Source organism: Microtus ochrogaster, chromosome 21 (genome assembly GCF_000317375.1).
Source record: "Microtus ochrogaster isolate Prairie Vole_2 chromosome 21, MicOch1.0, whole genome shotgun sequence".
Lineage (NCBI taxonomy): Eukaryota > Metazoa > Chordata > Mammalia > Rodentia > Cricetidae > Microtus > Microtus ochrogaster.
The window spans coordinates 32566203-32579324 of NC_022022.1; the positions used below are offsets into that span (position 1 = coordinate 32566203).

At 42.8% G+C, this 13122-nt stretch overlaps 1 protein-coding gene across 1 annotated transcript in view; it reads left to right on the forward strand.

Annotated features, from left to right (window-relative positions):
* LOC101980249 (alcohol dehydrogenase 1-like) overlaps window positions 1-11643 on the forward strand; it is a 35001-nt gene extending 23358 nt beyond the window's left edge. The window contains exons 9-11 of the mRNA XM_013349961.1: window positions 10109-10271; window positions 10519-10738; window positions 10973-11643. Coding sequence (XP_013205415.1) covers window positions 10109-10271; window positions 10519-10738; window positions 10973-11643 — 1054 coding nt within the window. The remainder of the gene's footprint in view (window positions 1-10108; window positions 10272-10518; window positions 10739-10972) is intronic.
* The last annotated feature ends 1479 nt before the right edge of the window (window positions 11644-13122 follow it).

The window sequence follows — 13122 nt, forward strand, 5'->3', positions numbered from 1 at the left end:
TGGCGAGAACTCACAGGGAGAAATGCACCATAACTGAGGCATGACAGTTCAGGGCTGTCTCTTCCTGTAATGTCTGCTTCTCGATGCCACATCAGATCTCATAATTGACAGTTCAGGGCTGTCTCTTCCTGTAATGTCTGCTTCTCGATGCCACATCAGATCTCATGATTGACAGTTCAGGGCTGTCTCTTCCCGTACTGTCTGTTTCTCATTGCTACATCAGATCTCATGTTCCCGTACTGTCTGGTTCTAGTTGCTACATCAGATCTCAGGATTGACAGTTCTTTGCTGGCCTCCATTATAGATATTTTCAGTATCTGTAAAAGAAAGGGCAGTAACAAGAGTAGATCTGGGAAATGGAGATGGGTGAGCCATTCTCTCTCCTAAACGGTAGATGCTGTAATTGCTTTGTGCTGTCTCCGTGAGCACAGACAAGTCAGTAACATCAGCATCTGCTCTTCTGTGTTTCAGCATCCGCTGCGTCCTCTCGCTCTAAGATCCTGACAATGTGCTACACTAGCATCCTCAGCAGGGCTCTTTGGTGCTTCTTTACGTTCTTGAAGATCAAAATCGGAAAGACACACATATACAATGTTAACAAATTAAACTGTTAAAGAAAGTTAACTGTATTTCTCCATTGCCCTCCCTTCTGCCCCTTTCTCCTACCCTCTCCCATACTGTGGAATAATCCTTTTTGTATAAGATGTGTTGTTCTCATTGCTTCAATAAAGAGCTAAATGACCAATAGGTAGGCATGAAGAAGTTAAACAGGAGAACCAGCCTGGGACAACTTTGGGAGGAAGAAGAGAGGGGTCGCCAAGAGACCTGGAGAAAAGTGAGGAAGGAAGCCAGGCAAATATCATGACAGGTCCCAAATAACTCAGTTCAAAATTAGGCCCCAGTCCCTGCTTCTTGCAACTGAGCAGGCTGTTTCTGAGGAAGTCATGAACAAAGGACGATCAATCTTTAAGGCCCCAACAGCAGCTCAAGGTATTCTAGGCCTGAGCCAGCACCCCACCCCCACCCCCACCCCCGCAAAGCTCCACAGCAGCCTAGGAAGAACACAGCCTGGAACTTGTCCAGGCCTGCCCCCAAATAGAAAAGCTACAGCCTTAGCGAGCCTTTCCTAGCCTTAGCCAATTAGAAATATACTAACATAATTGTCACTCACTTAAGCCAATCATAGATAAAATTACCTAACTGCCCTAGGAACTCCCCGTAGCTGCGCCTAAAAGAAGCCTTCATGTTCCTCTCAGGGTGGTCACCATTTTGTACAGGTGAGCAACCCCACATGCACGTGCTATAATAAACGCTCTGGCTTATTGCATACGTGGATGGTGGTCTTTTGTGGGACTTCTCCAGGACCCTAACAAGAAGCAAGGTGAACTTACTGTGCAAAAAAATAAAAAGTACCAAGAAATACAGGTCAAGGTCAATTTAAGTTGTAAGCATTAGTTAGTAACAAGCCTAAGCTATCAGCCAAATGTTTACAATTAACAAGAAGCCTCTGTGTGGTTAATTGGGAACTGTTGGGAGCTGGCTAGGGGGACAGAAACATCCAACAACAAAAATCCTGGGCATATTATGTCAGAAATAGAGATGAGTATGCATTTGCCTTTGCACAAAGCAGAATTTATTGAATAACCATAAACACACAAGGGACCACAGTTTCAACAGCAGCAATTTGCCAGAAACATCAGCTTTTCTTGATAGTCCTGACAGTGGTGAGCAGGGGTCCTTTAATTGTAATAATATATTTACTACGGTTAACACTCAGATCACATATTACACAACACACAGAGTGTGTGTGTGTGTGTGTGTGTGCGTGTGTGTGTGTGTGCGCGCGCGCGCGTGTGTGAGAGGGGGGGATTATAGAATGACTCTTGTGAGTTAAGGGGTCACAGAAGACTTCAGGGGATTTCAGAAGTCCGAAGAAGCAGAAAACCCAGTAGAAATAAATTTACAGACAATGAAACAACCTGAGCTGTTGCCCCTGCTAGATCAGAGGTTCTCGATCACTCTAACGCTGTGACCCTTTAATACAGTTCCTCATGATGTGGTGACCCCTCCAACCATAACATTGTTTGCATTGATACTTCATAACTGTAATTTTGCTACTGCTGTGAATCATAGTATAAATACCTGATATGCAGGTGGTCTTAGGCAACCCCTATGAGAGGGTCGTTTGACCTTCCCAAAGAGATCACCACCCACAGACTGAGAATTACTGTGCTGAAGGGTCTATTAGGGCTGTTGTAGAGTCAGGCTTCAGGCTGAGTTGACAGTAGCTATAGAGACAAAAGGGCGGAACTAGGTCCAGATGAATATATGAGTAGATGGGCGGACAGCAGATCTAGGCAGGCAAACAGGCCAGATGGGCAGGAGACAGTTTGAGTGTGCCATGCTAACAACAGGGACTGAGCAGAGCTAAAGACCCTGAGACAGTTCTGAATTATCTCCCTGTCTGTCTCTTGGTGCACATCCTAGGTGGTCAGTGAGTGCTGTCTCCATCTCTGTTTGTTTGGTTTTTTTAGAAACAGGGTTTCCCTGTGTAGCGTTAACTGTGCTGGAACTCACTCTAGACCAGGAGGGCTTCAAACTCAGGGATTCCCCCTGCTTCTGCCTCCCACGTGCTAGATTAAAGATGTGCACCACTACCACCAGATATCTTAATGCTAGGTGCCTGCCTCGTGATGAGATTCAAATGGAGGATTACCTCCTTTCCTTCACCTGGCATGATAAGTTCTTAGGCCTGCCCTTCTCTGTATGGTTTTAATATGTTCACCGTACAGAAGATGGGGGCAAAGTTTTATATCACATAGCATTACTTATCTCATGCTACCTTGCATATGTAGTATCTGTCATATGAGTTCTACACACAGTTTCAAGCTTTTCATGTCTCAATAACATCTTGAATCCTCCTAGGGATGTGTTTTAGTGCTATAATGAGCCTTAGGTCACCTGCACACTTTCCAATCAACTGGGCCTAAGAAACAAGCTGGTGTAGTTATCCTAATATCTAACAAAATAGACTTCAACCTAAAGGAAATCAAAAGAGATGAAGGACATTTCATATTCATCACTGGAAAAATAAATCAAGATGAAGTCTCAATTCTGAACATCTATACCCCAAATACAAGGGTACCCACATTTGTAAAAGAGACATTACTAAAGCTTAAATCGCACATCAGACCACACTAATAGTGGGAGACTTCAACACCCCACTCTCACCACTGGACAGGTCTGCCAGACAGAAAGTTAACAGAGAAATAAGGGAACTAACAAAAGTTATGACTCAAATGGGTTTAACAGACATAAATTGACCACATACTCGGTCACAAGGCAAATCTCAACAGACACAAAAAGAAAATGGTATTAAACCCTGTATCTTATCAAATCACCATAGCTTAAAGTTAGAATTCAACAGCAATACAAACTCCAGAAAGCTCACAAACTCTTGGAAACTAAATAATGAGCAACTGAATCATCCCTGGGTCAAGGAGGAAATAAAGAAGAAAATTAAAGACTTCCTATAATTCAGTAAAAATGAAAGTACAACATACCCAAACTTAGCAGTATGAACAAGAAAGTTCTTAGTACTAAAGGCCTTACATAAAGAAGTTGGAGAAATCCCACACTAGCTAATTAATAGAACACCTGAAAGTTCTAGAACAGAAAGAAGCAAATTAACCAGAAGGAGATGCCAGGAAAAAATCAAATTGAGGGCAGAAATCAATAAAATAGAAACAAAGAACAATACAAGAAAAATGAAACAAAGAGCTGGTTCTTTGAGAAAATCAACAAGATAGATAAACCCTTATCCAAACTAACCAAAAGACAGAGAAAGAATATCCAAATTAACAAAATCGGAAACAAAAAGGGGGATTTACACAACAGAACCTGATGAAATCCGGAGACTCATCAGATCATACTTCAAAAACCTGTACACCACTGGGCGGGAGGGGGGCACACACCTTTAATCCAAGCACTCAGGAGGCAGAGACAGGCAAATCTCTGTGAGTTTGAGGCAAGCCTGGTTTATAGAGCGAGTTACAGGACAGGTACCAAAGCTACAGAGAAACCCTGTCTCGAAAAAACAAACAAACAAACAACAACAACAAAAAAAAACAGTACTCCAAAAAATTGGAAAATTTTAAAGAAATTGAAAGCTTTCTGGATAGGTACCACATACCAAAATTAAATCAAGACCAGATAAACAATTTAAATAGAATTATAACCCCAATAAATAGAAACAGTCATCAAAAGTCTCCCAACAACAACCCCCCCCCAAAAAAAAATCTCAGGACCAGATGGCCTCAGCACAGAATTCTACCAGAATTTTAAAAAAGAGCTAATTCCAATACTCCTCAAATTGTTCCATACAATAAAAAGAGAAGGAACATTGCCAAACTTCTTTTACAAGGCTACAGTTACCCTGATAACCAAACCACATAAAGATTCAACAAAGAAAAAGAACTACAGACCATTCTCCCTTATAAACATTGATGCAAAAATACTCAATAAAATACTGACAAACTGAATCCAAAAACTCATTAAAAAAAATCATCAATCATGACCAAGTAGGCTTCATCCCAGAGATGCAGTGTTGGTTCAACATACAGAAATCTGTCCGCGTAACCCACCATATAAACAAACTGAACGAAAAAAGCCACACAATCATCTCATTAGATGCTGAAAAGTTTTCCACAAAATACAGCAGTTCTTCATGATAAAGGTCTTGGAGAGAGCAGGAACACAAGAACACACCTAAACATAGTAAAAAGCAATTTACAGCAAGCCAACAGCCAATATCAAATTAAATGGAGAGAAACTCAAAGCAACTCCACTAAAATCAGAAACAAGACAAGACTGTCCACTCTCTCCGGATCTATTCAATATAGTACTTGAAGTTCTAGTTGGAGCGATAAGACAACAAAAGAAGATCAAGGGGATACAAATTAGAAAGGAAGAAGAAGTCAAAGTATTGCTATTTGCAGATGATATAAGATACATAAGGGACCCCAAAAACACTATCTGAGAACTCCTACAACTGATAAATATCTCGAGTAGTATGGCAGGATGCAAGATTAACTCAAAAAAATTCAGTAGCCTTCCTATAAATATTAAATGGGCTGAGAAAGAAAACAGAACCATCACCCTTTACAATAGTTATAAATATAAAATATCTTGGAGTAACTCTAGCCAAATAAGTGAAAGACCTGTATGACAAGAACTTTAAGTCTCTAAAGAAAGAAACTGAAGAAGATATCAGAAAATGGAAAGCTCTCATATGCTTTTGAATAGGTAGGATCCGCATAATAAAAATGGCAAAGTTACCAAAAGCAATCTACAGATTCATTGCAATCCCCATCAAAATCCCAACACAATTCTTTACAGACCTTGAAAGAACAATATTCAACTTCATATGGAAAAGTAAAAAAAAAAATCAAGTATAGCTAAAACACTCCTGTACAATAAAGGAACTTCCAGAGGCATTGCCATCCCTTCAAACTCTACTATAGAGCTATAGTAATAAAACATCTATATTGGCATAAAAACAAATATGTGGACCCACGGAATCGAATTAAAGACCCTGCCATTAATCCACACACCTATGAACACCTGATTTTTGACAAACAAGCCAAAATAGTTCAATGGAAAAAGGAAAGCACATTCAACAAATGTTGCTGGCATAACTGGATGCCAACATGTGGACGATTGCAAATAGATCCATATCTATCTCCATGCACAAAGTCCAAGTCCAAATGGATCAAGGACCTCAAAATAAACCCAGTTACATTGAAACTGATAAAAGAGAACGTGGGAAGTAGCTTTGAACACATGGGCACAAGAGACTACTTGCTAAATATAACATCAGTAGCACAGTCACTGAGAGCAACAATCAATAAATGGGACTTCCTGAAACTGAAAAGTTTCCAAAGCAAAGGACACAGTAAAAAAGACAAAACATCAGACTACAGAGTGGGAAAAGATCTTCACCAACCCATCTGACAGAGGGCTGATCTCCAAAATATATAAAGAACTAAAGAAACTAGAAATCAAAATACAAAATAATCCAATTTTAAAATGTGGTATAAAGCTGAGCAGTGGTGGTTCATGCCCTTAATCCCAGCACTCCAAAGGCAGAGACAGGCAGACCTCTGTAGTTTGAGGCCAGCCTGGTCTACAAAAGCTAGTTCCAGGACAGGACAGGCTCCAAAGCTACAGATAAACACTGTCTCAAAAAACAAAACAAACAAACAAAAAAAAAGTGGTATAGAGCTAAACAGAATACTCAGCAGAAGAATCTCAAATGGCTGAAAGACATTTAAGGAATTGCTCAGAATCCGTGATCATCAGGGAAATGCAAATCAAAGCGACTCTGAGATACCAACTTACACTTGTCAGAATGGCTAAGATAAAAAAGTACTAAGGACATCTTATGTTGGAGAGGATGTGGAGTCAGAGGAGCACTCCTCCACTGCTGGTAGGAGTGCAAACTTATACAGCCACTTTGGAAATCAGTACGGTGGTTTCTCAGAAAACTGGGAATCAATCTACCTCAAAACCCAGCAACATCACTCTTGGGCACATACCCAAAGGACTCTCAATCATACCACAAGGGTACTTTCTCAACAATATTCACAGTAGCATTATTCATAATATCCAGAACCTGGAAATAACCTAGATGCCCCTTTACTGAAGAATGGATAAAGAAAATGTGGTACATTTACACAATAGAGTATTACTCAGCTGTTAAAAAACACAATGACATCATGAAATTTGCAGGCAATGGGTGGAACTAGAAAAAAAAATCAACCTGAGTGAAGTAACCCAGACTCAGAAAGACAAACATGATATGTACTCACTCATAAGTGGATATTAGATGTAAAACAAAGGATAAGCAGACTAGAGTTCTAGAGAAGCTAGATAACAAGGAAGACCCTAAGAGGGGTACATGGATTGCCCTGGGAAGGGGAATTAGATGAGATCTCCTGGGTAAACTGGGAGTTAAGGGGGCGGTAAAGGGGAGGTGAAGGGGAATGAGAGCATGAGAAAACAAGCCGGTCAAGAGGGAGGACAGAGTAGGAAAGCAATGAATGAGAAATCTTGATAGAGTCACTATGGGGTTAGGGAGAAACACGGTACTAGGGAAATTCCCAAGAATCCACAAGGATGACCTCAGCTAAGACTCCTAGCAATAGTGGAGAGGATGTCTGAACTGGCCTTTCCCTGGTAAACACCCCAACAATCGTCATAGAGCCTTCATCAGGTAACTGATGGAAGCAGATGCAGACCAAGTTCCAGGGATAAGGGAATATATGAGGAGGGGCGGTCAAGATCATGATAGGGAAATCTACAGCGACAGCTGAACCAAGCTTGTGAGAACTCATCAACTCTAGACCGACAGCTAAGGAACTTTCATGGGACTAAAGTAGGCCCTCCATATGTGGGAGACAATGGGGAAGCTTGGACTATGTGAGGGGCCCCTGGCAGAAGGACCAGAATCCATTCCTGGTGCATGAGCTAGTTGTTGGAGCCCATTCCCTATGGTGGGATGCCATGCTCAGCCTTAATGCAGGGGAGAGAGGCTTGGTCCTGTCCCAACTTACTGTGCTAAACTTTGTTGACTCCCTATGGGAGCCCTTATCCACAGGGAGGAGTGGATGGGAGGTAGACTGGAGTGGAGGGTGTTGGGAGGGGTAGGAGGAAGAATGGGAGGAGGGAAGGGAGGGAGAACTATGATTGGAATATAAAATAAAGAACATAATTGTAATGATTCAGCTACAATATGGCTGACACTTCCGGGTTCCAGGGCCACACATGAGCCCCCAGGCAGAAGTGCTTATTGGCCCCGGGGAATCTTAAAAGACCCTGCAGTAACCCACGTGCGGCATGGTTAAATCTGACACAACTGCGTGACTCCATCATCTGTGTATGAAGTAACCACATAATCCCCCTGAATGTATGTGCTAGGCAACCCTTAAAAGCTGAAGGCGCCATCTTCAGCTCTCTCTCTCTGTGTATACCGACCTTCACCAGGCCTGTACACACACACACACACACACACACACACACACACACACACACCTTAATAAACTCCTAAGCAGGTTTGTTGCATGTTCCGTGTTTCATTCTCGCTCGCGCCAGGTAATTTCAATAATGAAATTAAATTAAATTTTAAAAATCAACATAATACACAGTTAGTTAGGAACAAACCTAAGTTATAGACTGAGCTTTCATAACTGAAAAACAAATAAAGTTCCCACTTTCTCGTGGACTGTACTTATGGCTTAAAGTTTAACCTGGTAACAAATGAGCTTCAGTTTAAAAGTTGTTGCATTAAGGCTCAAAATTAACAGTGATAAACTAATTACCTTAGTTTAGAAGTTCTATTCTGACAAAAGTTACTGTTAAAACAAGGGTAATGAAGACATAAAAGTTAATGATTGGTCAACTTATGAATGATTAAATGTCGTTAACATGTCCGAAATTGTGTTCACAGTCATGCTAAGTACAAATGTAAAACATTTATAGAGACAGGACTGGAGGAAGAGAACAATTCATAGCTTCCATTTTGTAAGATTATATATTATATATTACATTATATGTATATATATATATATATATATATATATATATATATACTCTTCTTATAGAGAGAAAGAGTTACTTTTCCTAAAGACTCTGTTGTGGTTTTTTTCTTGTGTGTGTATATGTGTTTCTGTGTGTCATGCATACCAGGTGCCCATGGAGGCAGAAGAGTGGTTTGGACCCTCTAGAACTGAAATTACAGGCAGTTGTTAGCCACCATGTAGGTGCGAGAAATAGAATCCAGGTCCTCTGGAAGAGCAGCTAGTGGTCTTTAAGCACTGAGCCATCTCTCCAGCCCAGAGAGTAGCTTCTCAGGATGGACTCTACTATAGTGAAGATGCTATGACTGTTGTTTAAAGAGCATTGAAGGATGCAGATATTGCATAAAATTCGGTAAAAGCAGCATTGGTTTGAGATGACTGACCCCAATTTTGAAAGTTTTATTGAGGCATAAAGCTACCAAACCTTATACAGAGAAATATTTATAAAAGGAAGATCCAATTAATATGGCAAATGTCACTGCTGTTTTTAAGAATTTGCTACATGTGTCCCTTCCTTCAGGAACCACCATCCTGATTAGTCAGTGGAAGTTGAGACAAGATCTTCCACTAGAAAAAAAGATCATGGCTCTCTAAACGTTATTCTATCCATTAGTGCATTTTAACAGTGAAGCTGTAGTAGCGATACAACGTTTTTCCTCTCAGCATAACACATTCTCCCCAGATCCATCTTGGAGCAGAGAAAATCTCGGCCAGTTATCCTTGACCACTAGCCGGAAAAAGGACACACACAGGGGTATCTAGGTGTATGGCACGGGTAACAAAACGAGGGATGCTCGCTAGCGGAGGGAGGTTGGAGGTCAGCTGTTATTATTCTAGGAGATCCACACAAGTTTCCTGCAAACCTCATGGAGGACATATCAAGGTGATATTCTAACACAGAGAACGTTTTTCTCTTTTCCTAGAAGCTACATAACACCCTGTTTTCTCTTATGTAAACTGAAGTAACCTCTAGCTCATGCAAAGGAGAGTAGGAACCCAGCGCATCTCAAATAGTAACCTAAACAAATTACAGCGAATGGCAAAGGACAGTTGGCCTGGCATAAACTTTGAAAGTTTTCAGTAGATTAAGGTCTATCTCTTAGAAGGTCAGGATCCTTGACCTAGATCTGTCCTACACATAAGGTTAGAGGGGTGTAGCGCGCCATGGAGCCGCCATGTTCTCAGGGTCTGGCATTAAGCCCGTTGCCATTTTTGCTATTGTCCCTAGTTGGTAAACAACTTCTGCGCACGCTCACCACTGGCCCAGGAGTAATTTGATTCTCACCTATCATTTGCTCACACGTCTTGCTCACACGATCGCCTCAGTGTGGTCTGAGCCAATCGAGCAGTGATAGGTCAAATAGAGCAATGACACATGAGAGGCAGACCAGGGGCTGTATATATTCCCCTGCGCGGATGGGCTCGGGGTCTTTTCGCCTCTATCTACGCTTCAGTCTTGTGCTCCATTAAAGTACGTTCCAAGAAGAATCCTGTTGTGGCGTCCTCTCTGCTGGCGGAGTCGCGCGCTCCAAGTGGTGCCAAAAACCCGGGACCTTGACATCCAGGCACCAGGCAAAAGACCCTCATGGCAGTGAGAGGATTCAGAACTTGGACGTGCGGAGTGGCGGGGCGCCGGTAAGTCCTCCGGAAGTTAATTTTCTGACGTGCTGGTGGGGGGAGTTGAGTCACAGATCTATGCTCTGGTACTTTTTCTTATATGCGCTGTCATAAGCCAGGACGGGAGTGTGTCCGCTGGGACCTGCTGTAGGCGTAGGTAGGCCGGCATTTCCCCCGTGTATAAGTTGTGCGTAGGTAAGCACACAGCATGGGGAATGCTGCCTCTGGTTCGGCGAATGTGAGCTCATTTTTGCGTCCTCTCCAGCAACTACTGAGAACCCAAGACCTGAAAGTCTCGGATGGAACTTTGAGGAAGTTCCTGGAGGACATGGATCAGGCAGCTCCTTGGTTCGCTGGCTTGGGGGACATTAATCTTCCCTGCTGGGAGAAATTGGGTAAAGATCTTGAGACAGCCAAAGAACAGGGCACACTCCGGCCGGGGACACTTCCCCTATGGAGATTAGTGAGGGCTTGTCTGAAGGAAGGTAAGTGTGTTGAGGCATTGAAGGAAGGCCATAGAGCACTCTCTGCTTACCAGGACAGCATGTCAGAGTCAGAATCAAAAGGAAAGGGAGGACCTAAAAGGAAAGAAACTAAGGAGAGAGACAATAGCTCTCGGAAGGGAGAAAAGAAACTCCATAGTAGAGCTACCCCAGAAAAGAAAAGCATATATCCACTTTTGGATGAGTTTGCTAATTTTTCGATTGAATGATCTTCAGATGAGGAGGATCGGTTGGATGAGGAGGAGGAGCAAGACTTAGAGGAAGCAGTAGCACAGTATGCGAGAGAGCGGTATAGTCCGGAATATACTAAGCCTCCGCCCTACAATTCGTGCCGTAAGCCAATGGTGTCTTCAGCGATGTCTGCTTCCTTTATCAAGCATAGCACTTGGAATAAATTGGCCAGTGCTTACCCTGTTTTTCAAGACCCCAATACAGGACAGAGATATCATGAGCCAATACGATATAAACAACTAAAGGATTTGGCAGAGGCTGCACGGACTTACAGAGTGTCAGCCAGCTTTACTCTAGGATTGGTGGAGAGTTTAGGGCAGTCAGCTATGACCCTCGCTGATTGGATGAGCACAGTGAAAGCATGTGTTTCTTTAGGACAATATCTGGATTTTCAGTCTATATATACTGATCTTGCCATTGCACAGGCCCGCGCTAATGCAGCTAATGGCAATGTCGCTTGGACAGCTGATATGATGCTAGGACAAGGGCAGTGGATTAATAACCACACAGGTTTTCCACTACAAGTATATCAGCAGATTAATGAAATGGCCATTAGGGCCTGGAAGTCTTTACCCAGTAGAGGGCAAGTGTCTGGCAACTTGACTAAGGTTATTCAGGGGCCGACGGAGCTGTATGATGAACTACATCATTCGTAGTTCGTATGATGGAGGCTGCAGGAAGAATTTTTGGAGATGCAGATCAATCTATGCCCTTGATCGAACAGCTTATATTCGAGCAATGCACTAAAGATTGCCAGAGGGCTATTACGCCCTGGAAAGGGAAGGGCCTTCAGGCTTGGATGAAAGCATGTAGAGAAATTGGAGGGCCATTATCCAACGCAGGCTTAGTGGCTGCAGTACTAGCTGCTGCCAGGACCACGGGGGGAAGAATGGAGCATGCTTTCAATGTGGGAAACCTGGACACATGAGGAAGAATTGCCCGAATGGAGGCCAGAGAATTGATGAGGGAGGCCATCAACCAGGCTTATGCCCTCGAAGTAAAAAGGGGAAACACTGGGCCAAGGAATGTAGATCAGTCAAAGACATTAATGGGCGACCCATAACACCACCACCTGGGTCAAAAAACGGCAAACGGGGCCCATGTCCCCAGGGCCCTCAAATATATGGGGCATTGCAGGATCAGACAGAACATTTTCCACAGAAGCCAGAAGAGCAACCTCAGGCAACGCAGGGTTGGACATCTGTGCCACCACCCGGATGGTACTAACCCCTCAGATTATACAACCCCTTGAATCTGATTTCCGGGGCCCCTTACCAGAGGACACAGTCGGCCTCTTGTTGGGACGGTCCTCTTCAGCCTTGAGGGGATTGATGGTGACTCCTGGAGTCATAGACCCAGATTATACAGGAATAGTTAAAATCATGTGTGCATCCCCTCAAGGAATCTCAGTTATCTCGCCAGGGGATCGCATAGCCCAGTTATTAATATTGCCAAGCTTGCACAATAAATTTCCTGCCCAAGAGACCATCAGAGGAAAAAGGGGGTTCAGATCCACAGGTGTAGATATGGTGTATCTGTCCCTGGAACTCAATAAACGACCCATGCTAGACCTAAAGATAGAAGGAAAACACTTTAAAGGCCTTTTGGATACTGGGGCAGATAGCAGCATCATTAGAAAGGAAGAGTGGCCAGCTCGCTGGCCCCTGCATTCCTCCTCACAACTCTTGCAAGGGCTGGGGTAGGCAAATACACCAGAAGTCAGCGCCAAAGAGTTGGTTTGGGTTTGTAAGGAAGGACAAACAAGTAGAATGCAGCCCTTTGTGCTCAGTCTACCAGTCTCTCTGTGGGGCCGGGACATATTGAGGCAGATGAAAATGAAGCTTACCAATCTGTAGATTCAATGCAATCCCTATCAAAATCCCATCAAAATTCTTCACAGATCTGGAGAAGACAATAATCAACTTTATATGGAAAAACAAAAAACCCAGGATAGCCAAAACAATCTTATACAACAAAGGATCGTCTGGAAGCATTATCATCCCTGACTTCAAACTCTACTACAGAGCTACAGTATTGAAAACAGCTTGGTGTTGGCATAAAAACAGAGAAGTCGACCAATGGAATCGAATAGAAGACCGTGACATTAACCCACAAACCTATGAACACCTGATTTT